Here is a 27,467-nt window from a genome sequence, read left to right on the forward strand (position 1 = left end):
ACCTACAAGCAAATCTGGCAAGAAAACACACTGCCAATCCATTTTAAACAATATAATATTAGATATGATATAAGAGATCTGACTTTGATAAATGATAGAATAAGCATATGCTTCCACATATTTGTCACTTGTGTCTAAACACAGAGCAGGGGACGAGCAGCACCACACACTCCCTCTCCCTCTCACACACACACAAGCAGACAGAGACAGAGCTCTACATGTGATTTAAAAGAGCAGAGAGCAGAATTGCTTGCTGACTGGTGCAGAGAAATGCGCGTCTGGTTTGAACGGCGAGGTGACTGCTGACAGGCAGCTGCGTGACAATTCACCAATCAGGGCGCTTCTGCATCAAAAATGCAAAATCCTCTTTTAAATTTCATGCAGTTTTATCTCAATATGCTGAGATTTTCAGAGGTCTTCCTCCCTCTAAGAGGTCCTGAGAAAAATAGGCCACAGTGAATGTTGTTTTCAGTCACTGATCGAGAACAGCCTTTTCCCTTCGGGTGGACAGACAAAAAGGTAGCTATGCAGTGGTGGCGGCACATGACTGTGCAGCTGTGTGCTAACTGCATTCAGAAAATTGCCTAACACTGGAGCAGACAGTTAATTCAGTAAATGACAGCATTGCTGGTTACTGATTGGTGTGACTAGGCAAGTTATTTTCATGTGCAACTATTTGTCCTAAGAAGGACAACGACAGGAACAAATTAAACACGAATCCTGAATAAATACTAAAAGTAAATTGAAAGCATGAGGTCCAAAAGTTCCAATATTTTTTTCTTTTTTAATCCAATGGCTCTCACTCAGTCATTATATGTCAACAAAACATAAATCCCTTCTTAGGAACATGTAACTTTTAGCATGCTTTGATTTTCAGGAAGACTTCTCACAGCTCTTTCTTTAGCTGCAGACCCTCTGGAGCCCTCCAATTTTTTCATACATTTGTGAATTTTACGACTTCAATCTGGTCAGATCTCGACAGGTTCACATAGCATTAGATGCTATTTTAAACAGAACAGAAACAGACAGTCGATGGGGGGATAACCATGTGAAAAAGATCTCATTGACACATGATATCATTCTGAAGAGAAAAGCTACTGCACTAAAGGGAAAAGGTTTTGAAATTTGAGCATTTTTTAAATAAATATGAATAGATTTCCATGTGGAAATAATTTGTCATGGTATTATACTGGAACTATAATAGGTGTTCCCATTTGTGTCCTAATTTATCATATAAATCTCAGTTTGATGGAGCACTATCTTCAGCTATCACCTGGTACCTGTGGTGGACAAACAATAAACGGTCAGTCAGTAGTGCCAACCTTTCTGCTTTGACTGCATGTCCTATCAAACAAAACATAATGTGCAAAAGTACTGATGGGGAGCAAGCATGCTCTGACTGATGAAGTGTGTCTTCAAACTCTGCAGATTACTGTGATTCAGCCAGTGAATGGCCATGGATCAAACTTTCCACTTTCAAACCTGGAAATCTGAATGTATCATTGTGCTGCAAAGTTTAACTGAATGAAGTTACACAGATGGACGCGCAGATTTAAAACATGTGCCTCAAATCCAAAAGACAGTCAGCGAGAAGTCTCATGAGACGTCCAGCAGAGGTTGTGATATTATATTTTAAAAGGCTTAGTTTGCAAATCCACTTGCTTTGAACAGTTCCAAAGGAAAATCATTAAGTGGACAATAAAACATTTCCAATGGGAATGTTGCGCTGCAAGAAATGCTCTGGAGATTGTGAGAGGATGCTGGTATAAAGTAGAGCTGTAAACTTTGATTTCTTATTTTCCTGTAATGGCAATTCAAGATAGACGAATGTCTTTCTTTTGTATTAAGCTTTACTTTACGGATTCTTTGGCGAGACTCCTACAGTCCCTGAATTTCTATGAATATCTAACAGTTTATGACTTGGACAAACTTTCACATCCAAAACATACACAAGGACATAAACGTCCGTGGACAGCTGCGGTCACGTGGATGTAGACATGCACGTGCACTTGATTCCATTCATAGTCAGCGTGTGCTTTAGCCGCCAGCAGCACACGGGAGGGCTGGCGGGTAAACTTACCGCCCTCCTACTCACAGCATCAGGTGAAACTGTTGCTGGGTCCAGAGTAAATGGCTGTAGAATATTCAACTTGAAACCAACTTTACTGTGGTGTGGCAGTTGTGGCTGGCTTGACTGCCATGTTTTAGACTGGACTGGAGCGTGGATCAAGAGATTGGATTATGTAGCTGGCTCACTTGCTAAGTGTACAGTCCAGGCGATTCAAAAAATGGGCTGAACATGGACATCCACAAAGGGGTCTATGCGGACATGGGTGGACGATGACACTTGTGTCACGTGAACCAAAGCGGACCCCCACAGATATGCAGATGCAGAAACTATGAAATGTCCCTTAGACTGACAGTAGGTAATGCAAAGAAAACAGCTTTAGATACAACTGGATACAACCTGAAATAAAGAGATCAGAAACTGAAGCATTAAAATATTTCCACATTTGATGCTCACACAGTACCACTAAAATGTTGTCCCTTTCAATAAAGGGCAACAAAAATGGCATACCAATAAACTACAGTGGATCCAGTTAGAAACTGTGTAATCAGTCAACAGGACTGGAAAGCAGTTCCTGGAGTGAACCCACACAGCCTTGTATACATCTTTTGTTGACTGTTAAACTGTGCAGCCAATCAGAGGCTGGAACAACCCTGCAGGCTGCCGGTCAAAGACATGGATCAGCACAGTGCACAAAGCGAGTCACTAGATCCCACAGGGTTATGGCACGATAGAGCGGTAGTCATTATCTGATTGGACTATAAACTGGCCACCACTGGTTAAACCCACAGAGCGATTTGGGGGATATTCGTTTAAATGAAAATGGTACTGGTCCAGGAGGCTAACATTTAGAAAAAACGTTTGTTGTCTCAGTGGTGTTTGTAGATGCCAGCAGCATTTTTAGTTAAGGTTTATAGACACTGACATCTCAGGGTGTTTTGTAAGCAATTTTAGTATTCTGTGCAGCACTTATAGTCAAAGAAACAAGGGTAACACACCCTGAAAAATGCACACATAATTACATACAAATCACCTTCCCATATCACAGCTACAAAAAGTTAGCTTCTCATTATTTCAAGCTCAGTCATTATATTGAATTCTTTTCTGGCTACTCCTTACTGACGTACAAATTCACCCTCCCTGAACTCTGGGATGGGCTCAGTAAGCCCTGCTATGTGACCTCAGCCTGAGGATACCATTCCTTCATTACGAACACTTGGAGTGCAGAGCAAATAGAGATGGTGCAGACCTGTGCGACCAACTGACTCTATGAAATATTAGTCAAAATTATCTATGTATGACTTTCAAACCATGCAATGCCATTTTAATCACATCACACAAAACAATACATCAGTATTCTACTTGTTATCACAAAGTGCTTTCAGTATTTGCTGTATCCTAAATACCTATATTCACTTTGTAAATGTGTATTTTACAACATTTCCAAATATAATTTACATAAAATACACATCTTCGCAAAAACTCCTAGAATAAGACTTGAGAAATGGAGCAAGTCTTGGACAGGAGTTGATGTGACCTCTGACTGACAATGCTTTTCACTCTGACCTCTTATCTTTGCTTTTAGACAGTTGTCTTTCACCCCAGGTCAAGATGCTCAAGATAAAAATTAAACTGATGTGCATACACAATGAGGAGAGGAGTGTAGGGTAAACACACATTAACACTGTTGCCTGTATGCATGTTCCCTTGGGTGTTTATGCAGAGTTAACATAGGTCAACATCTCAAAAGTAAAAACAGCCTTTGGTTTTCCTTCAGCTGTCTGATACCTGATGTCACTAAGTGCAGGTGAAAGTGAAAGTAAGAGATTTACTGAATTTGTACAAAATATTTACTCTGGTCAACAGCTTACTGGATTGTAGAGAAATATGACTTTACCTAAGATGATGGAGTCTTTTAGTTTTAGGAGTTGGGGCATTGAATGCATGGTAGACGATTAACAAGAGAAGGGAAATAATAGAAGTACAATGACAAAATGTTAAAACAGGTTCTTACCTCTGGTGTGGCAGGGTTGAAAGTCACACTCAGTACAGTGTCTGAGTGTTTTTGAAGTTTGTGGAGGTACCTGCTGCTACGGATATCATACACGTAGGCCTGAAATGAATGAGATGGACTACATGAACATAAGCCAGCATGAACTGTAACCATGTAGTGATGCACTGATGTAGAACTTACATAAAATTAGTTTGGTTGATCCAACTAGTGATGCTGACAAGTATGATAAATAAAATATGTGTAACAGAAAATTAATAACTGTGAAGTATTGGAAGTTGACATCAAATATTCTTTCTAAACTGCTTGTGTTAAGGCCACCTAAACATGGATGCACAAAGCAGTTGGAGATATTTTGATAAAGGAATACTTCAACCCCCAAATTACCATTTGTATATGAAGCACTCACCCCATGTTATGTTAAATATGTGAAGAGAACTTTGTTCTTCTTGCATCTCGCATGTGTGACTTTGGAGAATCTGAACAAACCCTTTAAAACACCAAAGTCACACAATAACACAAACAAACTAATTGAAGCAGTGGTAAACCAGCAGCTCCCTTGTTCAGTAACGTTAAATTACTGTTTTTGTCAATAGAGTCTGGCCTTAATGAGGGCGTAGAGCACTTTCCGTGCAGTTCCCTGTCCGAAAGGGCTGTCTGTTTGGGAAGTACTGAGCATATGACTAGACAAAAGAGACTTGGATTATATTGCATGAGTTGTGTGAGAGTTTGTAAACAATGCTTTGATATAATTTTGCTGCTGTTTAACACGGTCGCTTATCACTTCATTTCATCAAGAATTTTCTCCATTTTTGGGGCGCTCAGTAGCTCAGTGGAGAGAGCAGGTGCCCCATGTACAAAGGCAGTGTCCTTGCTGCAGGAGCTGCGGGTTTGATTTCAGCCCGTGGTCCTTTGCTGCATGTTGTCTAAAGTCTCAGGTTGTATCCAGCACCTAGAATCACTGATTGGTGCAGTCAGAAGTCTGCTCTGTTGCACCTGTAACCATGCCCAACAGTGATGCCACAATGCAATGATACACTCTGAAGGACACTTCATCCCTCCATCTGGGCCACAAGTTAAACTGGAGAGCAAAACGTTACAGCTCATATCAAGTTGCTCGTTAAATGGAGAAAAAATGCTAAAAACTATTAAACAGATTGTACAAGTTTAAAACTAAGACATCAAAACACACTCAGTAACTCAAATACTGAGCACTACAAGATTAAGTTGCCATTGAGACAGATTAACAATCCAAATGACGACTTGGGGATTTAATAGTTATTTTCTGCTTTGAGGTAATAAAAGCATCACTTATCATCCCTTAACTTGTGGGTGTGGATTTCACACTCGGTCTTGGGTGCACAAAACGACATTTGCATACTGCTAATTGAAAGATCTTTAAATCAACACTTAAAACAAAACTCTTTCACTAGATACTTAATGTGTTATCAGCTTGTTAGCACAGTCTTTTTTTTTAAGTACAATCAGTGAGTTTTAAGGCCCATTCGTTTGCTTCAGTGCCATGAGCACAGATAAAACAGATGTGGAGATGTTTGTTACCAGACGACGACTCATCAGATTCCTGCAGCTGTTCTGAATTATGTTTCCCTGAAATACGCTTCAAATAAGCTCTGTCAAATGGTCCACGGGTAGAGTGTCTCCTGTCTAAGGCACATGACGTGTGTGGTGCCTAACAGGGCATTAGATACTTGGAAGAAAGAGGTTTTTTCAGGAATGGTTAAATATCATGCGGATCTGCAGATGTATCAGTTTATATCAACTGTAACTGAAGCGGAGAGCAGGAGCAAAAGCGTCTGGGGTTTGAAAACTGACTCTAAACACTGAGCATACATCTTGATTAGCAATTTAAAAACGAGCACTGTTATCCTCTGAATAATCAATCTCATGTCAGATGATAAGAGGGGAAGTCAAAACGTGTAAAAATAACACATATTTCAACTGAACATACAACAGGTTAATATTGACCACACTGAAATCATATTCCACAGATTGTTTTTGGCTTCCTGTTTTTTGGAAAATGTGTAATATGATCTAGGGAGTCTTTTTAAAGTATTCAGGCTCTTTTTTTCCATGATTGCTTTTTGATATATTAAGACAAGTACAAATGTGTCTGGCTTATGGAAGTCTCAGGGCAGCTACAAATAAATACGCTGCAGCTCACTACCATACACTCTCCCAATTTCCAAGAAGCGTTGGAAATGTCCGATCTCGACAGAGATGCTCTCAAATGTCCGTGCCGTGCTGAGTCCCCATAATTAATAATAACCAGCGGCATGCATATATTATTCCACTGCTTTCAACAAGCACATACACCAGGAGAAAAGAGAAATGGATAAGGAAAAGGGGGGCAGTCTTCTGAAAACGTTTTTGAAAGCAAGTATAAGGCGCAGTCTGGAAAAGCAATTAAACAGTGATGCCTCTACATGAATGTTGAATTTGACTTCTATGGAAAAAGGCCTGAGTCCAAATAAGAATCTCTGAGTCAAGCACAAACACTCCTAACCTTAAATGGAGGTGAAACTGATAAAGATATGCTGCTTATTTCCTGGTGCTCTTCCCCTTTACAACGAAAAGTTAGATATAAATGATATGCAGCATATATAAATAACTTATTGTTGTAAGTCAGAATACTTTAACGTTAATACCTGCATCACTGCTCTGAAATCAATAAAACCAAAGCGTTTTTAGGTGGCTTTGATGGACAGACCCCTTAACTGCTTTATCACCCCATTAAGTTTTACAGAAATGAAAAAAAATACCTATTATTATAGTAATCCTGTCGAATTATGCTCAAAATATTATCAAAGATTAAAGAGATAGTGATAGAGATAGAAAAAAGAGATACAGTATATATAGTACATAGAGAGTATTGTAGCTTACACAGTTATCCTCAGAGCCTGAGGCAATGAAGCGTCCGCAGGGTGAGATGGCTGAAGAGCACGGATGGCAGCGATTTATGTGGTTCTCATAACGCCGTACGCACCTGAGGAGGAGATGCACACAGTGCTGAGAAATAAATGAGGTTCAAAGGCTGTGTTGACATTAAAGGGCTTAATGCTCAATTCGGATTATTTCCCCCCAGATCTGATCTTTCTGCCTAGACTGTTTACATTCATGTTTGAAGTGACTTATATCAGACATCAGTGTGATCAAATCTCTGCCCTTAAAGCCTCAGATGCAACCAGTGCTGTCACAAACATGAACGTTGGAACAACAATTAAAACGTCAAATTTGTGACACAGGAACTTGGAGAAAAAAGGAATTATATAACAGTGCAAGCTTCATCTTCTGAATGACTGCCATAGCAGGAAGGTCCGATGATGTCATTCTGTGTCATAATTAGCCATGGGCTTCTGTCTTTGAGAGTGTGTAGCACATTTTTGGAGAAATGGTCCTTTGAAAAAATGGACATTTGTTTTTAGAGATAATGGGCTGTCATACAAATGAGGTTTCAGTCCACTAGCTCAATTACAAGCTAGCTCAATTATTAATGGTTCTCACAGCGGTCTCATAGCCAATGATCAGATATGTATTGGTTTTGGGACCACATGAAAGTGGCTGAGATTTGATTGGAAAATAACTGGATTTCTGTGACCACACTATTCTGACAAAATCAGATCTTTGTCACATGAGCGATTTGAGCCACATTTGCTTGTAATGTGAACAAAGCCATAAACTAACTCAAATTAACCTGATGTAAAGACTGAGTATTTGTCTGGTGATGTTACAGTACAATCAAAAGTTTCTGCGGGATTAAATCAATATGCAGAATTTCTATCTTATCTCATTGCAACAGTCATATTAAAAGCACATAATTTGTTTACTTCGTATAAAATAACATCATTTAATCCACTTTGTCAAGAAAAACTGTGAGATAGAACTGGCATTGTTAATAAAAACAGTATTATAATCGAAAAACAATGCTTGACAAGTGAAATATGGATATGAACAGCATTCCACATGAGTGCAGACATTTCTTTTTTGGATTTGTTGTGATGTTATGTTGCAAATGCAAAGTTTATTAGTTTACTGAACTCTGGCAGGAATAACTAAGGAGCAGAATGCCACCCTACAGACAAACATATCAACCAGCCAAGCACGAGGAATTGAGCATGACTCAAGCAAAACACAGGCCAGAGAAGGTAGCAGATGACGAATGGCCCCCTCGTGCAACTCTTGTGCTGTTTCTTATGGTTTGCAACAGCATGTAATGTCTTTACAATGCCACTAACAGCTAACTGAGCCAGGGTCTCTATATGGGCTGGCATGTTGGCAGGCCTCTGACAGGATATGGTGAGAGCATGTCTTTGACATTCACGTGCTAATGTCATTAAGCTGGACTAAAAGTAGGTCATATTCACTGGTGATCATAAAGACACTGGATATACCCAGTACAGTGAGCAAGTTCAATAAAAGCAAGCAATAAAAACAAACTTTATGAAGCATCTAATGTTGATTTTTGTTAAGACTGTGTCAAAGAGGTGTTGATTCAACTCAGTGGCAAATGTGATGTTGTATTCACTGGCATTACTGTATTTTGTAAGGTGTTCCTCTCATTTTTTCCAGTATATTGCCACTGTCAGCTGACTACACTATCTGCCCATACAGCCCACAGAAGACTAAGTCACAAAGTCTTGCTTGGCTGCAACTAAACACCTCATGAGACTGAATTGTTTCAGCCAAAATCCTAGAGTAACTTGACAATGCTGCAAAAAGGGCCACCTGACTGAAATGGGGGAAAAATATTGCTTGAGGGGTCTGGATGCATGACAAACCATAGCCTTGGCTGTGGAGATGACTGACTAGTGTTAAAGGGACAGTTCACCACAAAATTGAAACTTGATATTTTTCCTCTTACCTTTAGCGCCATTAAGCAATCTAGATTGTTTTGGTGTGCGTTGCAGAGTGTTGGAGATATCGGTTGAAGAATACCTGCTTGCTGTGGAAAATAATTTAACTGGATGGCACTTTGCTTGTGGCGCTCAAAGCACCAAAAAAAGAAAAACCAAAAAAAGAAAAACCAAAAAAAACCCCAAAAAAACAGCAATGTCTCTTTCCAAAAATTACGACCCAGTTACTCACGATAATCCACAGACCTTGTTGTGAGCAGTTAAATGTAGGAACTATTTTCTGTCTACTAATCTACACCAGCCAATCATATCATCACATAGAAGGAAGCATACATCTGCTACTAGCTCAACTAGCACCACAGAGCTAACTAGTGTTACAGCATTAATGTTTACATCTGGCGCCTTCACAAGCGTGAGCCTCTCATCCATGAGTAGATGCACACTTCACTCTGTGTGGTGATGTTGTTCCTGGGTGTAATCAGGTAGAAAGATAATAGTTCCTACATATAACTGCTCACAACAAGGTCTGTAGATTATCTTGAGTAAGCATGTCATGATTCCTGGAAAGAGATATTGCTGTTAAGTTTTTTTTAACACTTTGGAACACAAGCTGAGTGCCGTCTAGTCAGATCATTTTGGAGAGAAGGCAGACATCTTCTACGGCCGATATTTTCAACACTCGGCAACTCACATCAAAAGTCAAGATTTATAAATAGCACTACAGGTAAGAGGAAAACTATATATTTCAATTTTAGGGTGAACTGTCCCTTTAAGCCCTTTGCAAAAAGATACTAAAAATTGAAAAGAAAAAGGGTTTTAATGTTTGAAACAATTTAAACTTGTAAATACTTTTAAATTTGTCCTGCTTAGTTTGAACTGAAGAATAAAAATATACCTAATAGTGTTACATTGCCTCCTGTGTGAGAGCTACTCAGGATAAAAACAGTAAAAATCTCTGGTTATTTCGTTGTAGAGTAAAATGGATGAGAAGTATCTAGTTTCTAGATCCCCATCAGTACATGTGGACTTTCAGGTCCTCAGCAGATCTGACAAAAGCTGTCAATATCACACTGATAAGAAGCAGATTAACAAGTTAGAATAAACCCTCATCTGGTTTTCTAGGTCAGAATGTGGATTTAATGTTTTGACTGAAGGAGCGGAGATGCTTGGCTGAAACCCCCCCCCCCCTTTCTGTGTTGTGTGAGTGATGACTATCCGGCATTTGCCTGATGACTAACACAGACTGCACTGGAGGGTCCGATCTTCTTAAGTGGGAGCCTATACGGTTACTGAATCCACCTGGGTATTCAGTGTCAGTCATCAAGGTAATCAGCAGGCTAATCATAGCTCTGTATTTGCAGCCAACATATTTTACCCAGTTTAAGTGTGTCAGTGCAAATCAGGCGAAAGCTTTTTCTTGTACTATTTGATATTTTTAATGTAAATGGATTATTGATCCATTTAGTCACAGCATTAATTCATCAGATGATTCCAGCAGATTTAAGGAGAATACATCACTGGACTAAAAAGACACATCTGTTCTTTCTATCTTTAGAATCGCTATCTGAGTGGGGCTGATTTTAAACTATGTTAAATACTGCAGTGTAGACCCCTCAAATGGAGTTTTGCACCCTTAAACACATCATTTGTAAACACAAGGGGTGAGTGCCTGCTTTAAAAAAACTAATCAATCAAGTGGCTTATATTGATTTTAAAACTCTTAAAGTCTTGCAAACTTTCAGAAATCATTACCCTTATTCAGTCTTTAATGGATACACATGGGTATCGTGCATGTTTGTGCTTCTGTCTGAAAAGGAAGGAAGGAGCAAGAAGTGCTGGGGATTCTCATGTGACAGAGCAAAATAAAATTAAGATTAAGTTTCAGAAGTTTCCACTGAGTGAAATGTACGTTTCCCATTGTGGTTTTTCTGGAAGTTCTCTAGTTTGATTGAAGACGGACAACAGTATTAACCCCAATTTATTCCCTACTTGCAGTTTCTGTCAATAGAGTTGTGTCTAATAGAACGCAGTTCAATAAAACTGGCCATGGCCATACACAGTTTAGTCATCACGAGTAAAGAACAAACAAACCTTAAGCTTTTAACCAGACAGTCATTCATCAACAGTGTTTATAGACAGGCATGATAAAGTCATAAAATAACTCTGTTAATGACTGCAAAACAATTTCTCATTTCTCTTGATAAAATGGCAATGACCCGACTAATTTGGGGTCATCAAATTAAACATGATTGTTTGTTTAATCTTTAAGGTTTTGTGAGGGAATGTCTGGTCTCATTTGATGTTACTGTCTGCCTGCCAGCAACATTCCTATTTACTTTAACTGATGAAAAGGAATTAGGTTACATTTCAATTAACTTTGCTCTTGGTTGGATTACATTCAATACAAAAGCTCATGGATAAACAATGTTATCTTTATATATCAAGTATTTCCTGGAAGTTCATTAGGGATATCTAAGGATATCTCGCTATTCAAATAGTTTTGGACTTACATGCTGACGTTTAGAGATATTATCTCCTGAAACTTCTGCCACCAGTCGCATAAAATCAGGAAAGTGAAATTTTCTTTGTGATATTCAAAGCATCAAAAACTGACATCTAAAAAAATATATAATGACAACATTTGTTTCTATGGTAACTCCTCTGCTAGTTGAGAGATTTTGCTGTTAACAGATTTCCACGAAGCCCCTCTGAGGTTACATGGTGGACAAAAAAACCTTGAGGTGTGAATCTGTGTGAACGGATTTGTGAACTATGCCCTTGGATTCATAATCCACATGCATGATTTCTTAAACCGTGCCCTCGAATTTGCAATTTGTGCATTGTTGCCGACATTTGTCCATGAAAAACACCACTACACTTAAAATAATAGGCACTGACATCTAAACCAGTTTTAGCCAGTGATTTAGGGATCTCTAGAAATGTCAAATAAGCATGCTTAGGTATAGTCAGAAAGATAAACTGCTTATCTTTCATTTGAATCCATTTCTGTTTGATGAACACCAAAGTCACTGGATCTCTTGAAATGAAACCTTTCCCCTTCCCTCACCTCATCTCTTCTTTGTTTACTGTTAGCTCTATGAATAATACAGACTAAGATTTCCGCCTGGGATGTTCCATTCAAAAGAAAAAGCTATACCAAATAAAATAATATATTTATCATGAGGAGCAGTCACATGAGCACCTTCTGTTAGCCTTATTCATGAGACAAATTGTTCCAAGAATTTTTATTTGCCTTAATATATCATGAAGAGATTCTGATGAACATAAAACCTTGAACTGACTTTTCTATTTCCATTAGCTATAAGCCTCACATAAAAGTAATTTTAAGTAACTAATTATTTTTAGGAGAGCTGTAATTTTTCTTGTGGTTAAGGCTAGCTACAGAAACAGACGCATACAGTTTATCAAAGACGGAAATCAAATTAAAAGGGCCCACAAATTGATAAAATGCCTCTACGTTATTGTTTTCATACATGTGTATGTTTCACCTCAAATGAACTGCTTCTGCTGAGAGATGCCTGACGACAGCTCCAAGAACCAGAAGTTGACCTGGAAACCAGGCACAAATATTTATCAGATAACAATAAGGTTTTGATTGAGCCTGGGATGAGGAGTTAAACATGGGAGCAGTCTCAGACATGAAAGAATGAAATATTCAAAAATGCCTTGCACTGGGCCAGAGAGAACATTTTGATATCCAAGAGCCTATTTGAACTATCCACCTTATATGGATCTGCTACTAAGGGCCAAAGAAAAATATTCTCAGCTAGCTTTGGATATTGAACAATTGCAGATTCAATCATCTACTGAGGAATCTTAGTGTTAAAAAAAATGTTGATGTAATCGGAATTTAAGGTAATTTTGCACTCCCAGGAAAAGAGGGAAGGAAAGCAATATTGGTTTTCTTGAATGTGCTTGAACATTTATTGCTCTGGGGTTATTTCAACAGATTTGATGAAGCAATCCTTCAGCCAGTGTGACTCCAAAATGGAGCTTCAGATTTCAAAGCACAAAAAAAGAGAAAGGGGTACTCATTATGTAACCGTTTCATTAAGGCTACAGTTGTTACCTTCAATGAAAACAACTTTTTGTCACACTGGCCATAACTGTCACTACATCATAACAGAAGCACACAAGAGAGTGATCTGTCAATCACTGCTCCTGAACTGTCGTCAAACTGTCAAACTAGGCAGTACTGATCAAATATGACTCAAGACTCTGTTAAAGCATTGCGTATTTCTTGTCTGTCTTTCTCATTTTACAGCTAAACAGTGCACTAAAATATGCTTCTGAAAACATCTGAGGCGATAAGTAGGAAAAACAGTTACAGAATCTTGATTCATTTTAATCAGCGCTTTGTTGTTTGACCACAGTTGACAGGAAGTGATTGACATGACTGACAGCAGCATTAGAGACTCCACAGCTCTGATTGGTTGTTTTCGTTCCTGTAGATTCTTGCAAATGCCATTACAGGCACTAAAGCCCCTTTCCCACTGGAAAAAAACCCACTAACACCCACTAACAGCTGGCTTTTGTATTTAAAAAGGTTACAATCCACATTCACTCCTGGCACAATTGACTCTGCAGTAGTCATGGGTATTTATCGGATCCAGCTCCAATTGGCTCTGATCAGCAGTGATCAAAACATGACATCCGGATGGACCCGCTAATTTTAGCACCTTTTCTGGTGCCATACAATGACACACCACCACAACATACCATCCATCTCAATCCAAACAGTGCCTGAACATAATTCAAAATTAGTCAGCACAGAGTTTGAATAAGTAACAAATAGTATCTACCTTAACCTCCATACTGCTTTCTACTCATTACTAACCTGTTTTCCATCACATCCATGACATCAAATGTGACACACCAGGAAAAAAAACCCCAGAGAGGCATTCCTTTCTGTTGCAGAGAACCCTACATGGCTCTGGTCTACTGGCAGTGGAAAAGCAGTCTATGGCCTACTTTTAAGAGGTTTTCCCTTTCAAAAAAAACCCTGTGTACAAGCACTATTGGTTGTCTCGTGTACTGCTCTGTGGATATAGTTACAATTCAGCAGTTCAGAGTTATTTTTATAAAAGTTAAAGTTGAAGCTATGGCTTCAAATTTAGACATCACAGTAAATGTAATAGGTTCGTGTCTCTGTCAGAAACAGAAAAGAATACAGATATTACACAAACATGTTGATGCTAACCTGTTACAGAGGTTGCATTCACAGCAAAACACTATTATGCCAGTCGTTTCGGATAGCACTATTAACCAAGTGTCCCAATGTCTTGAAAAGAGAAAATATATTAGGTATCAATTTTTATTTTGATTAAGTTGCCATAAACTACTGTAACGAACATAATTTTTCTTCTAAAAAGTCAGAAGAAACCGAAGCAGTAGAGGAGTATTTTGTAAAAATGAAAACACAGACACAGCTATTTAATTGCTCTTTTCTTGCCTGATTTTCACATTAACAGTGAACTCACTACAAATCCAACGAACTAGACTACATCAAAACCAACCTCAGTGTACGAAGATCCCAAATCTTCACACCATCCGTGACTGCACTGGTGAGGAAGAGGTTGTATGAGTCTGGTGTTTGTGTGCTGAACATGGAGCCCTGTGAATTATACACAAAAAAACCCAAAAATGACTAGTCAGCACATGCTTGACTGAAACAGGTTGTAAATCGGCTTCTCTTATTGTCCAGTCCTGGAAAAGTTTGTTGCTGCAAATCCTCTATTGCCAAACAGCCAACTTTTCATATTATTATTCCAGGTAACATTTTCACTGCCTAAAAGTACAACGTGCCATTAAAGACAATCACACTGGGGTTGGAAAGAAAAGTAGTATGGAAGCAAATTATTGTAAATCTGTCTTGGTGTGTCACTTTCCATCTTAAATACACCATGGTGAGATATGATTCAGCTATAAATATATAGTTTCCATTGCTCGTCTATACATACGTTCCATATATGACTTTCACACTAAGTTATAAGATGATACATAGTGGAGCGTGTGTGTGTGTGTGTGTGTGTGTGTGTGTGTGTGTGTGTGTAAAAGGGAAAGCGAGAGCAGCGGTGGGGGTGTTTTTTGTTTAGATTTCCATTAAGAGTGTGAGAACAGAAGTCTGAGAGGGCATTTCCAGTTCCATTTTCCGAGAACTCCTCTGCTCTGATGAGTTCCAGGTGAATTTTGCAGAAGAGGCGATGGAAATTTGAAGTGGGAAAAGCTGCTTCACATGCTGCAGTTCCTGATGTTTGGTCCGCCTCGGGACGAGAAAGCAAGAGGGGAGAGAAGAGCGATGTTATGTGTGCAGTCTCTAGGCAGGGGCAATCCCTCTGATCTGCAGGTATTAACCCCACAGCATCCAAAGGCCCTCGGGCACCCAGACGGAGGACCCCACATTGACGCAATAGCCAAGCTGAAACAACACACTGTGGGCTTTCCACAGTGTATAGCACACAATAGCTGGCGTGACAAAGACCAGGCACCTCTGGGTCGAAGGAGTATAGTCAGCTGTGTGTAAGAGTGCGTTGCAGTCGAACGGGTTGATGCATTTAATCCATGCCACTAGCTGCAGTGTGTCCAGCTAATCCAGGCTGGCCTGAGTGTCAACTTCGCACAGGTCAACACACAGAAAGTCAATACGCCAGGGTCACTGGGTACGAAGCCCTCTCCCCTACACAAATACAAACTCCTCTGTATTCCAAAAAACTTATATAAGCATCTGTATGATTTCCATATTTTTTATGATCAAAATTAATGGCTTTGTTGCCATTATGAAGCTGGCAAATATATGACTATATATGGAGCGAAACCAGGACTTTTAGTCAACTGTGAAATGTAATGGGATAGCTGCACAGAAATGTAAATAATACGCAGAAAAACCCAGACGTGAATGCATGAATTTATTACTGATATTTAGAGTTTCATTTTGAGTGATGCAGTATTACATTCTTCATAGCACTATAATGAATGTGGATACAGGCCCAAGCTGTCTACTTGTTAGACACCAGCAAATTGGGCCCACATTGGTCCAAGACAGTGATGTGGGAGTAAGGCCACATAAACCCAAACTGCATCATGGAACAGCTTTACTCCAAGGCCGCCATCCAGCATGGAATCTCCTCCTGCCATCTCCTATGGCAGTCTTAATCCTGATGCACCAAGGATTTACATTCAAACACTCAGCAAGATGAATGATACCGATGATGGCATGTCCTGTCTGCCTGTCATGGAAACTTTTGGGTAACCATGACAATTTTTTTAACCATGACCTTCTTCTTTCACACCACAAACTAACACTTTTATTCCCTCAAAGACGATCTGTGCCTTACGTAACTCGCGCAACACACATAGATGTCTTATGTAAGATGATAACATCGGCCAAATAGTAGACCCTTCAAAAGTAAGATGGAAGATCTACCAAGTGATGCCAAGCCAAGCAAATTCTTTGCCGTGTGGATTGGGTCTGAATGTCACTCAGTCTGCCTGTGGAGTGATGAGACGTCTTTGCCTTCATCCATTCACAAAGGTTAGAGGTTATCATCATTTTAGTCAAGTTGCAAGTATAGTAGAAGTCTGTAAAGCAGATTTGACAAAAACTGTCTGTCTTTCAGTCTTTAAAATCATTTTGAAGAAAAGGGCTGTTTTCAGGCTACCAGTGTCACCAGTTTAAGGCAGATTATCTAAGATTAGAACGAGGAACAGGGGAATACATGTTGTAATGAAATTAATATGAAATAATTTTGCATTTTAGGAATCACACTCACTGAAATCACTTATGTAAGCTGCAAACTGTTCAAATAACACTGATATTTTGACTTTTAACAGGTTATTTTTTCGCAGTGGTCACAGTAGGAGTAAAACTTCCTCTATGGTTTCCAATTTACAGTGTACGTAACAATTTCTTATCTCTGAAGAATCTACACATAGAGACCCCATTTTCGACACGTTCGACACACCTTCATACATCACTTCTTTATTAATTAAATATTTAACTGGTCTCATAGTCATTTTTCAACCTGTTCGATTGGCTAATGCTTGAAGTCCCGTGTGCAAGCAGTGAATTTGAGAAATCTGCTTTTAGTTTTTGTGCTGCACACACTTCTAACAATTTACAAAACACAATAAAACCTTACACTATAGGTCAATTTAAAACCATAATTACAAACTACTCTGCTCTTGAATGTAAATGTCTCTAACTGTGCTCTATTGTTGTTTGTTTGTTTTCTCTTTACTTACTTTCTGTAATTCAATAAAACTTTATTTATTCTGAAGGAAATTATTGTGCCAGGGAATGCTTCAAATTACAGTAACACTAACTACAGTAACCACAATTTTAACGATTCACAACCAGTGCCAACCAACCAGACAACCAGGGGGTTCCCCTGGTCAGGGTCAATCACTGGGCCCAGTTTTAGTACAACAGAGTATCAAATATTTGGCAAAGTAAATATACAAGATGGAAGTGTTTTTTTTTTTTTTTTGTTTTTTTTTTAAGATTATTTTTTGGGCTTTTTGCCTTTAATGCACAGGACAGAGTGAAGTGGGGTGAGAGAGAGAGAGAGTGGGGGGTGACATGCAGCAAAGGGTTGCAAGCTGGAGTCGAGCCTGCTACCACTGCAGTAAGGCTTTGCCTCTATACATGGGGCACTGGCACTATCCACTACGCTACCAACGCCCCAAGATAGAAGTGTTTTCAAGGAGCAGAAGCAAAAACCAGTGCCTAACAGAGTAACATTAGGAGTAAGATAAGCACAAGAGTAACTAAAAATGAACTAAAATGGTGGGATAAAACAGACTGCTCTTGATAATCAATAGCAACTCTAGCAGGCTGCCACCCGACACGGCGCCAGAAATGGAAGTTAAACTGTACTCTCATTGTAAATGAGGGCATGCCCTCAATAAATCCTTGAGATTTAAATAAAGGGTGAACAAATTATTGATTTTACATCCTTTTACAAATATAATGAAGATAAAATAATAAATAAAAGTTGGAACTTTTAAATACCCATTTGGACAGTCAGAACATATAAATGGCCTCACCTTGTTCTGTATAATGCAGTGGACGGCTCTGCTGTGGGCATCAGGCAGCACTGAGGCAACTGTACCTTTGTTCATGTCAAATACTTGAATGGACCGATCCGAGCCACACGCCAGAACGATGTCTGAGACCACTTTTAAGAAAAGTTATGACATTTATTTTTCACCTGCTGTGGATGAGCTGTGAGTTATCTAAGTATTTATGATGTTAAGTGTTCAAAATCAGTTTTCTATGACAATTATCAATGGGGTCAGCATTCCAAGGTAAGACATAAACATATACCTGCGTAAAGAATGCCAACTTTCCGTTATTCTTCATGGACCAGCACTAAGAGTTAGTGCTGAGCTTGGTACATAGCAAAATACATCAGGCTGCTTTCTTGCAAACAGCTTCTATCACTCATGCTGTGATGCAAAAAGTATGTCGCTTTTAAATGTCAGTGGTTGTCTGGCAAGTTTGCAAACTGTTGTATCTAGCCTTCTAAATACTCCTTAATGCTCAGGTTTAACACAATATCTGACTCCACATGGAGAACAGATATTTCAAATGATAAAGAAATACTTTTCTGTTTATTCAGTTTAATGCAGTAGATTTTAGTATATTTATAAACACGCGAGAGTGTCTCCTTTGCATGGTGTCCATTTACAATCTTTGCTTACTTCTCTATAAAAAAAAATTGCAGTGGGGTTTTTAACGATACACCCTTAATTTAAACAGAAATCCAGACTCAAAGCATAAAAACTTTTACTGTAATCACTTTATATCTATTTTCCACTGTCAAGTATAGTGGTGTAAAATAACTCCTGACAGGATCTCACTTATCCCGACGCAGCTCACTGCAGTGGATTTATTGGAAAGTAAATGTGTTGTAAACCCTAACAAGGGGCTGGAATGCAGACATTCCTGAAAAATTAAAGACACTAAAATGATTTACAGGTAAAGTCTGCAGTGGAAGCCCTGAGGTAACAAGTTGTTCAGTTTGCCTTCCACAGCATCGGTGTAGTCTCACTTCCCTGTTGCACGAGCAATAATAATAAAAAGGATACGAGAGAAGAAGTCATTAATTGCAGACAAGGCAGTGATGTCTGTTGCTGGTGTTGTCTTAAAGCATCTGGCTAATTTCACAACACTCCGTTGCTGATATCTGAAAAGAAATGGAAGAAACTGCATCATTTTCTAAACCAATAAAGGTAAAAATTTAACATAATCACATTGCACACCTGTCACCTCATCTCTGTCAGAGCTACATATACAGCTGTAGGTGAGGATTCACGACCCTTTATGAGCCCAAATCACAGGAATAGCAACATGCACTGCTAAAAGAGGATATGGAGGCCCTTTATTGTCATTTCCCTGGCCTCCAGAAAAAGCCCTGACAGCTTACAGTACACAGTCAAGCAGTTTGGGTGGTAATGAGTGTCAGCAGTGTGCAGTGTGTGGTAGCAGCTAAATAAAGCCAGACCCTCATCAAATCAGTAACTGAGCTAGCTGAAACAAAAAAAGCCCACTTTCTACATAGATTACACGAGTCTTAAAGGTGCAGTGTGTAGGTTTCAGGGGATTATACACTTGTGGTCAGTGGGATTTGAGGATTCTTAAAATAACATCTGTAGCCTACAGATGTGAAGCCCTGACTGTATCTGACTGATCTTTAATGAAAGCTGTTGTCTTGTATTTTTTTTCCTCTGAAAATATTAACCTTATAGTCAAACACTGTTTATTTAGCCTGTGTAGTTGAGGGGACAGGTCAAACTAGTATGATGCTGATTTACAGGAGAATTCATGTAAAATGGAGGTTAAACCATGAACATAAACTACAGATCACATGTAAAGCATTTTAATAAATTAATCTATCATAAATAAAATAATTGGAGACTGAGAACAAACTAGACATATGGGTCTGATCACTTTTTTAATGAATTGACATCATTCCAGACAGGATGTGAGTGTGTCTGTGACTTCCTGTACAGACTGAAGGCTGCTGGAAACTGTCAGGAAAGTGTCCGACTTCACCGCAGCTTTTTGTCACTGCCCCCTGCTGCGGCCGCCTGCTCTCGTCTACTTTGCAGGCAAGGCACAGTTCATCTCCAACGAGCCTATTGACACTCTTGACACTCAGGAGGTTGAAATTGTTGCTATATGGGGTGGGCCCTAGCGCTTAAACTCTATTTCACCCTACTTGCTGTTGACTTTACACTTCTTTGCTGTGGCCTTGTCTGCTGCCTAGCAGAAAATGTCTGCTGTTACTGTGTGTTTGTTTATGTAAAGTTCCTACTTGGTGTAGGGCTACAAACTGTTTAATAGTCCTGCCATCGTATGGTAAATGGAAATTAACCAAAGTGATCTTGCATGATTAACCAATATCTGTGTCAGGCCACATAAAGTATATTTTGAACAACAAGCTGCTTATAATCAGTTCGCAGGCCATGATAAGCACCCAGACAGGACTTTGGACATGCCTGCCCTACATGTCTGGCACATAGAAATGTTCAGTTGGTTGCAATCTAATCTCTCAAGACAGATTCTGCAATTTACATTGTAGAATCTGTCGGCAGCCCTGTGTAAAAGACGCTTTGAGGCTTTGAGGCTTCGAGTTTGAACGATGCTGCGCTTTAGCCAATCACAATGAACACAGTGTACAGGGAAGCAGTTAGAGCTACAGGCTACAATGAGGCTAAAAACAGAGTTCAAGTGACGTTTTTCAAACAACTTTTTATGTCGGGGCTTCAAGACACTTGGATCACTATGGACGAGCAGTATGGAGATATTTTGTGGTTTCAATTATGTGTTTTTGGACGTTTGAATCTGGGGCGCTGTAAGATAGATAATGGCTAAATTTTCATTTTTGGGTGCACTCTCCCTTTAACTCCCAATGCCTCAGTGTTCCTATTTAGAGGCCAACAAGAGTGTGGTCCTACTGTGCAGCTTTGAGGTTTACATGTATGCCATTGTGATTATGGTGCTTCTCTGTATTAAATCCTGAAGGAAATAACTGTGTTTTCAGCAGCTAAATGCTTCACTATCTTCACAAGCAAGTTGTTAATTTTGTCTGTCTGCTGTTTGGTAATGAGCAAGTAGTGTACAGTGGGATTTTAGAGGTGTTTCATTGAAAATAGCAGCCTGCTATAGCATAATAAGGTTAATGAATACGTTGGCCAGTAAAGATTATTGATTCCTCATTGCTGCACTGTCTTAAATACTAAATAAACTTGCATTTCTGCTGTCAAGTGCATTAGAGCAACAATTTCATATAACTACCCAGCTGTGACCAGGGTGTTCAGTTGATATTAAGCTTGGGCACCAAAAGAGAAAGAGAAATCTTTGCCTTTCTTTGCATTAAATAGTGTAGTACATTTTTTTATATTGGAATAATAAATGACATGCATAAGTTATTATCATTTTAAAACCCTTAATTCATACATTACTATCAAGTTCACATGCTGAACTGCTGCGTATAAAAGTCCCTTGTAATTACCTTTTGATGTCATCATGTGTGACGTCCACATTGTACAGGTACAAGTATAGAGATGGCCCCGATGCCAGAAGCAGAAATTTGTCCAGGTAATAAAACTGAGCACTTCTTATGGGTTTGGAGAACATACTGTCACCCTGAAGGGAAAAAAAGAAGAGACAAAAATAAAGATGATCTCTTGAAATTATTGAGACATTTGTGATGCAAGAAAATATATTAAAAATATAGTTAATTTAATAATAAGAATAACTATTTAAAACTTTTTTCTTATTGAAAACATCACTGTACCTCATGTTGCCTGAAGTGATTCAAAGCAAAGTCATGGCTGAGTTCTCAAAGCAATAAAAAGCTGTGCTGTAATTCTAAGTGCTGTGCATCTCTATAGCTTTTTAATTGCTGAAAATGATACATGCAACACCCTCAATTTTGGAGAGATAATCTGAACATACTGTCTGTCATTAAAATGGCATTAAAAGGTAAACCATTGAAAGGTTGACCATGAATGTCTTGAATGTTTGCTGTAACAACAACCAACATCTCCACATTTTTGTCTCTTTATAGGTCATACTGAAATTCTTCTACACCATGTGGAAAAAGAGACTCAAGAAAATCTGTGCCACAAAAGGAGGGAGTGAACTTACAAAAAAAGCATCCTATAGCGCAGTATCATCGTTGCCCTTAACCCTTAAACTGCAACGTTAGACTGCATTGAGGCAAAAGACACTAACAGATGGGCTGTCCTGACTTTTCTTCTCTGTCGAGGTTCTGGATGTACTTCTACCTACCATATCTACCAACTATCTGATCTCTTCAGACTTCCAATGAGAATACATTTTAAGAATACTATGTGGTCATTTTTCTTTCTTTCTAGAGTTTTCAAGTATAGCCATGCAAAGCTATTTGTAATTCTGGCTCACCCCGACAAAACTCTTGTCCCTGAAAAGACTTGCATTTGTTGCCAGGTTGTTTCACAAGAACACCAAGCAGTCAAAGGCTGCAGACCCGGCCAAACCCAAAACAATCTCACTGAGTGGAGCAAAGCAGGGATGGTTAGCATCAAGTATGGGGAGACCCCAGATTTTGTTTGCACTTGGCATGGAAAAGCAGACACACTTCTGACTGTCCCGTTAAATGTGATACCCAGTGAAGTAAGGAGGGTCTGCATATGATCAGAGTTTTGGATGCTCTGAGTCCAGCAGATGCTTTGAATGACAAAGTCCCCATCTTTGAGCCAAGAAACACAACGTTTCATCATCCCAATTAATTTTGCTTTCTCTTTTTTAATTCCATGAGGATATAACTATTAGGAAAGGAAAAAGTGAATTAACCAAGTTTTATATCAATATGTCAAAGATAAACTTTGAACATTACACAGATATCCCCCTGCAGAAGCTCCGTTACAAAGGTACATCAGTTTCTAATGCATTACAAACAAAACAAATCAGAGAATTTTCATCACAGCATATCTTACCTGCATTACACTATGTAATATATGGCCCCCTTTCCATCAGCCTTAATACACCACACATCTATACTGTAACTTAGTCACAGAATCCAAACTTGAGGCATTATACTTTGAAAGCAGGTTCTTAAGAACAACATATTGCGTATACAGTAGCCACTGTTTCACCTCCATTCAAGTGTGGCATTGTTGCCTCATTTCCAACACTGCTATTAGGTGCAAAATCCTTCCAGAGGTCATAGCTGTCTGTGAAGACAGGAGTGGGAGTGAAAAATGTGTACTGCATGTGTCTGTAGTTATTTTGTTATACCTCTAAACCAATTTGAGTTTTAGACCTTCAGAGTGAGGACATTTTTGCAATATGAGGTCACTCTGGCTGGGCCTCATTTCACCATTTTTTTATGGTGAGGACTTAAAATAATGAGTGAGTAAAGGTTTGGTTGGACTTAGTGGTTCAGATTGGGGTGATAGAGACTGAATGAAATCCACAGAGAAAAAAGAAATAGCTACAAGTGTGTGTTAGTGAATGCATGGGACATTTACCATGATAATGGCAGGCTCTGGGCTGCCATGGGTCCAGATTCGTAGTGACTGGTCCTCTGACGCACTCAGCCACCACTGTCTGTTGAGACTCCAGCTCACACTGCTCACTGGCTTGTCATGCCCTGCTTATAAAAAGAGAGGTTTGACATTAACCTGGAATCAGCGTGTGGCTGAAACATTTACTTTTATGGTACTGTTCAGAGAGTCAGACAGAGTTAAGAGAAGAGGCACACGGTGACCCACTGGTCACCTCAACTTCTGTCCTCTTATCTCTGCTGCCCCCTTGTGGAGACTGTGTTTTCGCTGACACAGAAGCTTGACGTGGATGGATATCTTTTCTTTGCCTGTCAGGGACGCTGGGTTGCGGGCAGAATTGACTGCTCCTAGTAATACTTAAGTTTTCAATACTGTGTAAAATAGTGAGAAATTATATTTGTTCAAACCTACTTGGTCTAAAAACACAATGTGCCCTTTTCATCTTTCTTTTTCTGTCATCACCTAGGTTTTACTGTCTAACAAAAACAAGACAGCATGTACCAAATTCTTGCGTTGGAATATAGTCAAACCACCCTTTTTCTGGTAGAAGAGAACTCTTAATCAACAGTTTTGACAGTGATAGCTGAGTAAGTGAATACTTGGATTTCCCTGAAGTCTTTCATCTCAAGCCATGGATCCATTTCAAAGTATATTAATCAGATAATAATCCCAGATAAGGCTAAACTAAATCCGATATGAGAACGAACTTCTTAGTATTATCATCCCTTTGTCTCTTAAAAACATCGGGGGTAAGAACTTCACCATGGATGGCTCCAAAATGTGAGGAGTCAATTAATAAAGCCCTATTATTAAAAATATCATGAATAATGATTACAATGAGTCATTCCTTTCATACAAGAACACAAACATTCAAATGCACTGCAGACGAAAACACTGAGGAGGAAAATACTTTATAACCACGAGGTTTTTAAGTTATGGATATTCATGAATACTTCATGCACCTGTGTAGACAGCTGGATTGCCATTAAGGGAGGACTTGTACAATAACACCGAGCTGTCGCCAAGACCACACAGGATTTTTTTTCCGTCACCTGGGAGAGACAAGGACACACAGAATCGTTTTATCAGGATTTTTCCACAGCCATTTTATTATTACACAAATAGGGGTGACAGAAGGGGGGTGTTTTGTCTGAAGCAGAAACGTATGCTAATGTATCCTAAAATATAATTCTCTAACAATAACAATTAACTGATATTAATTCATTGCAAACCATACATCCCTAAAAAGTTTTCTCCCCAGGATTGACAAAACTGGATGCAGTCAATACATAACTCTTTTCTGTTTGCTATGCAATGCTTCAAACTCTGTTACTGCTGATGAAATATTCAAATTCAGGCTCTAACAGGACATTGAAATCCAGATGAATATAAAATGCCTTCATTCAATGCCCTCGAGTTCTATAGTAGTATCATGGAGGACTATCCTATGATCCTGACACATGATATGACCACGGGGCGCTCCGAATTTCAAGTAAGTCTTTACGCAGACGTTAGCAGAGGGTAGGGCTTGTTTTGATATGTTAATGTGTTGTGTTTTAAATATTATGGTCAATATTGCAGTGGCAAAATTGTCTCACCTGAATACTGAAGGCAGTGGACTGGTTTGTTGACAATGTTGAGATGAATATGTGGAATCGTAGGTGCTGCACTGTCTGCTGGATAATCTCTGAGGAGTGAACCTCTAAATGACAAAGAAAAATACAGTTTTTATATCAACAATAACATTTTAAAACCTTCTCAGCATTTTATTATAAATGATGGGACTGTTTACGTATTTTTATTGGACTTCTTGGAGGAAGGATTCTTCTGGATATTTGTTTTAGGCGAAAACATAGTTCTTCTGAAAAGCAAAAACCAAACATTGAACCTCATTTAATCACCTTTTGTTTTTGGATCAGGTTCATTAAGCTTTATCTTTCTTGGAAAAAAAAGAAAAATATAAGGAAGATGAAGTCACATTTCTACTCTTACTTTTCCATCAAAGTTGTTGCTCTTTACCCTGATCCAATATTTGGACAATGTAACACACTGTAAATAGATTTTTACTCCGTGAACCTACCTCGGGGCACTGCTATATCCAGATGACTTCACTTTCGAGTGGAAAACCAGCGGCTGCTCCTTTATTCCTCCTTTATAAAACAGATAAGGTCCATTAGACACAGACTGACAAACACAAGTACTTGCAATAAATCATCTACATCTACAAGAAAATAAAATATACCATAAAGAAAGAGTCCTATTTACAAATGAGTAGATGTTACGATACGAGTCAAAGGTCAAAACAGGAAAAGACTCAAGTTCTTTTTTTTTTTTTGCATATTTAGGACACAACTACTCATTATACTGTGGTGGCTTTTCATGGATTATACTGGGAATGGAAGATAAAATATTATTGGGTGACCACTTTGTCCTGTGAGCATTAAGTGCAAAAGCCGCAAACTGTGGGATGGTTCACTCTGCTCCCTGTTCGCTGTCAGTGCCTTTACTATATTACAATGAGCTCACTTTTTCCACAACCATTAAAATGTGTGAGGCTTTCCAAAAGCTGTTCTCCTGTCAAATGCAGGCAAAGCAAAAAAATAAATAAATAAAAAATAAAAAATATCACATGATATCCGAGCGGCAATTTAGGACTTAAATTGCATCAGAAAAAAAATATACTGATTTGGTTTACAGGAGTTGACTCCAACTCGATCACCTTAGCAGAAATATCCCTAGGACTTTTCTCCCATTAACTCATCAATAAATCTAATTGACCAAAAAAAACTACAAGTAAACGTGGACGAGTCAACTGTGTCTTTGAGCTCTTAAGATACAGCTCCTAAATTTCTTTCCGTTGTTACTGAACATGAACTTGAAAAACACAGATTGATTGATAATGTAGTGCAATCCGGTCACACAGAGCCAGTAGCTTATGTCAAAACGACAGATGGCATTTAAACTACTCTGCATAGCTTTTTGAAACGAAACCCCTGATGGGAGAATCTCTGATGACAATCCATAACCACAAGCAAGCCTACAGTTAATAACTTTATATCGAGTTAGACATTTCACATGTTGGTAGTTTAATTTGCTAATACATCATTAAAATTAAAAACCCCGAACAGCTAAACAAGCTCACCTCAGTGTCGACATGTTTTCCCAACACAACAATGAATTTAGTACACGTGAAACCAACCAGTCAAAATAAAATAAAAAAAGAAGCACATCTGGATCTCCTTTCAATCGTCTCTTATCTGGAAATGCTTTTCATCTTTGATCAGCAGTGCCAGTATTCCCTCCAGTTTTGGCCTGAAGGGTATTTTCCTGTTAAGTACATTTGACAACCTCTGAACGATTAATCTTTTCCCTTTTCGTGGAGTCTGAAGCGAAACGTGAGTTTGTCTAGATACATGTTGTTTCCTTATCTGTTCAGAAGGATAATGCTGTTGATACTGTTCATGCTGTGCTGCTGTGACGGCAAGTCTCGTGTCTTTCCTTAGTTCAATTTAAGATTTTTTCCAAGAAGAGGCCTTCATTGATAGATTAAGCCTCTCCTGGTGCTTCCTGATGTGTTTATTATGAATATATCATGTTCTGTTCTTTCTTTTATCTGTATTTATGCTTTGCTACTGTTTCTGTTGTTCTTTTTCATCATCATTACTGATGATTCTTTTATGTATTGACTGTCTAATCTGGTTTTGTGAAGTGTTCCTGTCCAGGCAATGGTAAAAGCTTTCATAGATCTGGTTCAACTGGCATTGTATGACATCAATCAGCAAGACAGTATTAAAAAAGTACATAATAAATGTACTTTTGCTTTTTCATCTTGAGACTAAAAGGTCTTGTGACACTGGTCACTCACATGTGGCAGTGTGCTGTCACTGTGTTGTACTTGTGTATGAGGTGGTGTACTGGAGGTAGCTTTTGATCCACAACA

At 38.8% G+C, this 27,467-nt stretch overlaps 1 protein-coding gene across 1 annotated transcript in view; it reads right to left on the reverse strand.

The window, feature by feature from the left end:
- wdr27 (WD repeat domain 27) overlaps positions 1-27,467 on the reverse strand; it is a 49,228-nt gene that overhangs the window by 11,076 nt on the left and 10,685 nt on the right. The window contains exons 13-23 of the mRNA XM_033613969.2: positions 25,608-25,677; positions 25,320-25,388; positions 25,126-25,229; positions 24,490-24,579; positions 23,492-23,613; positions 21,490-21,623; positions 19,061-19,158; positions 18,017-18,138; positions 14,488-14,585; positions 6,981-7,083; positions 4,083-4,181 (exon numbers count right to left, since the gene is read on the reverse strand). Of these exons, the coding sequence (XP_033469860.1) occupies positions 4,083-4,181; positions 6,981-7,083; positions 14,488-14,585; positions 18,017-18,138; positions 19,061-19,158; positions 21,490-21,623; positions 23,492-23,613; positions 24,490-24,579; positions 25,126-25,229; positions 25,320-25,388; positions 25,608-25,677 (1,109 nt within the window). The remainder of the gene's footprint in view (positions 1-4,082; positions 4,182-6,980; positions 7,084-14,487; positions 14,586-18,016; positions 18,139-19,060; positions 19,159-21,489; positions 21,624-23,491; positions 23,614-24,489; positions 24,580-25,125; positions 25,230-25,319; positions 25,389-25,607; positions 25,678-27,467) is intronic.

The sequence above is a fragment of the Epinephelus lanceolatus genome, chromosome 17 (genome assembly GCF_041903045.1).
Source record: "Epinephelus lanceolatus isolate andai-2023 chromosome 17, ASM4190304v1, whole genome shotgun sequence".
NCBI lineage: Eukaryota > Metazoa > Chordata > Actinopteri > Perciformes > Serranidae > Epinephelus > Epinephelus lanceolatus.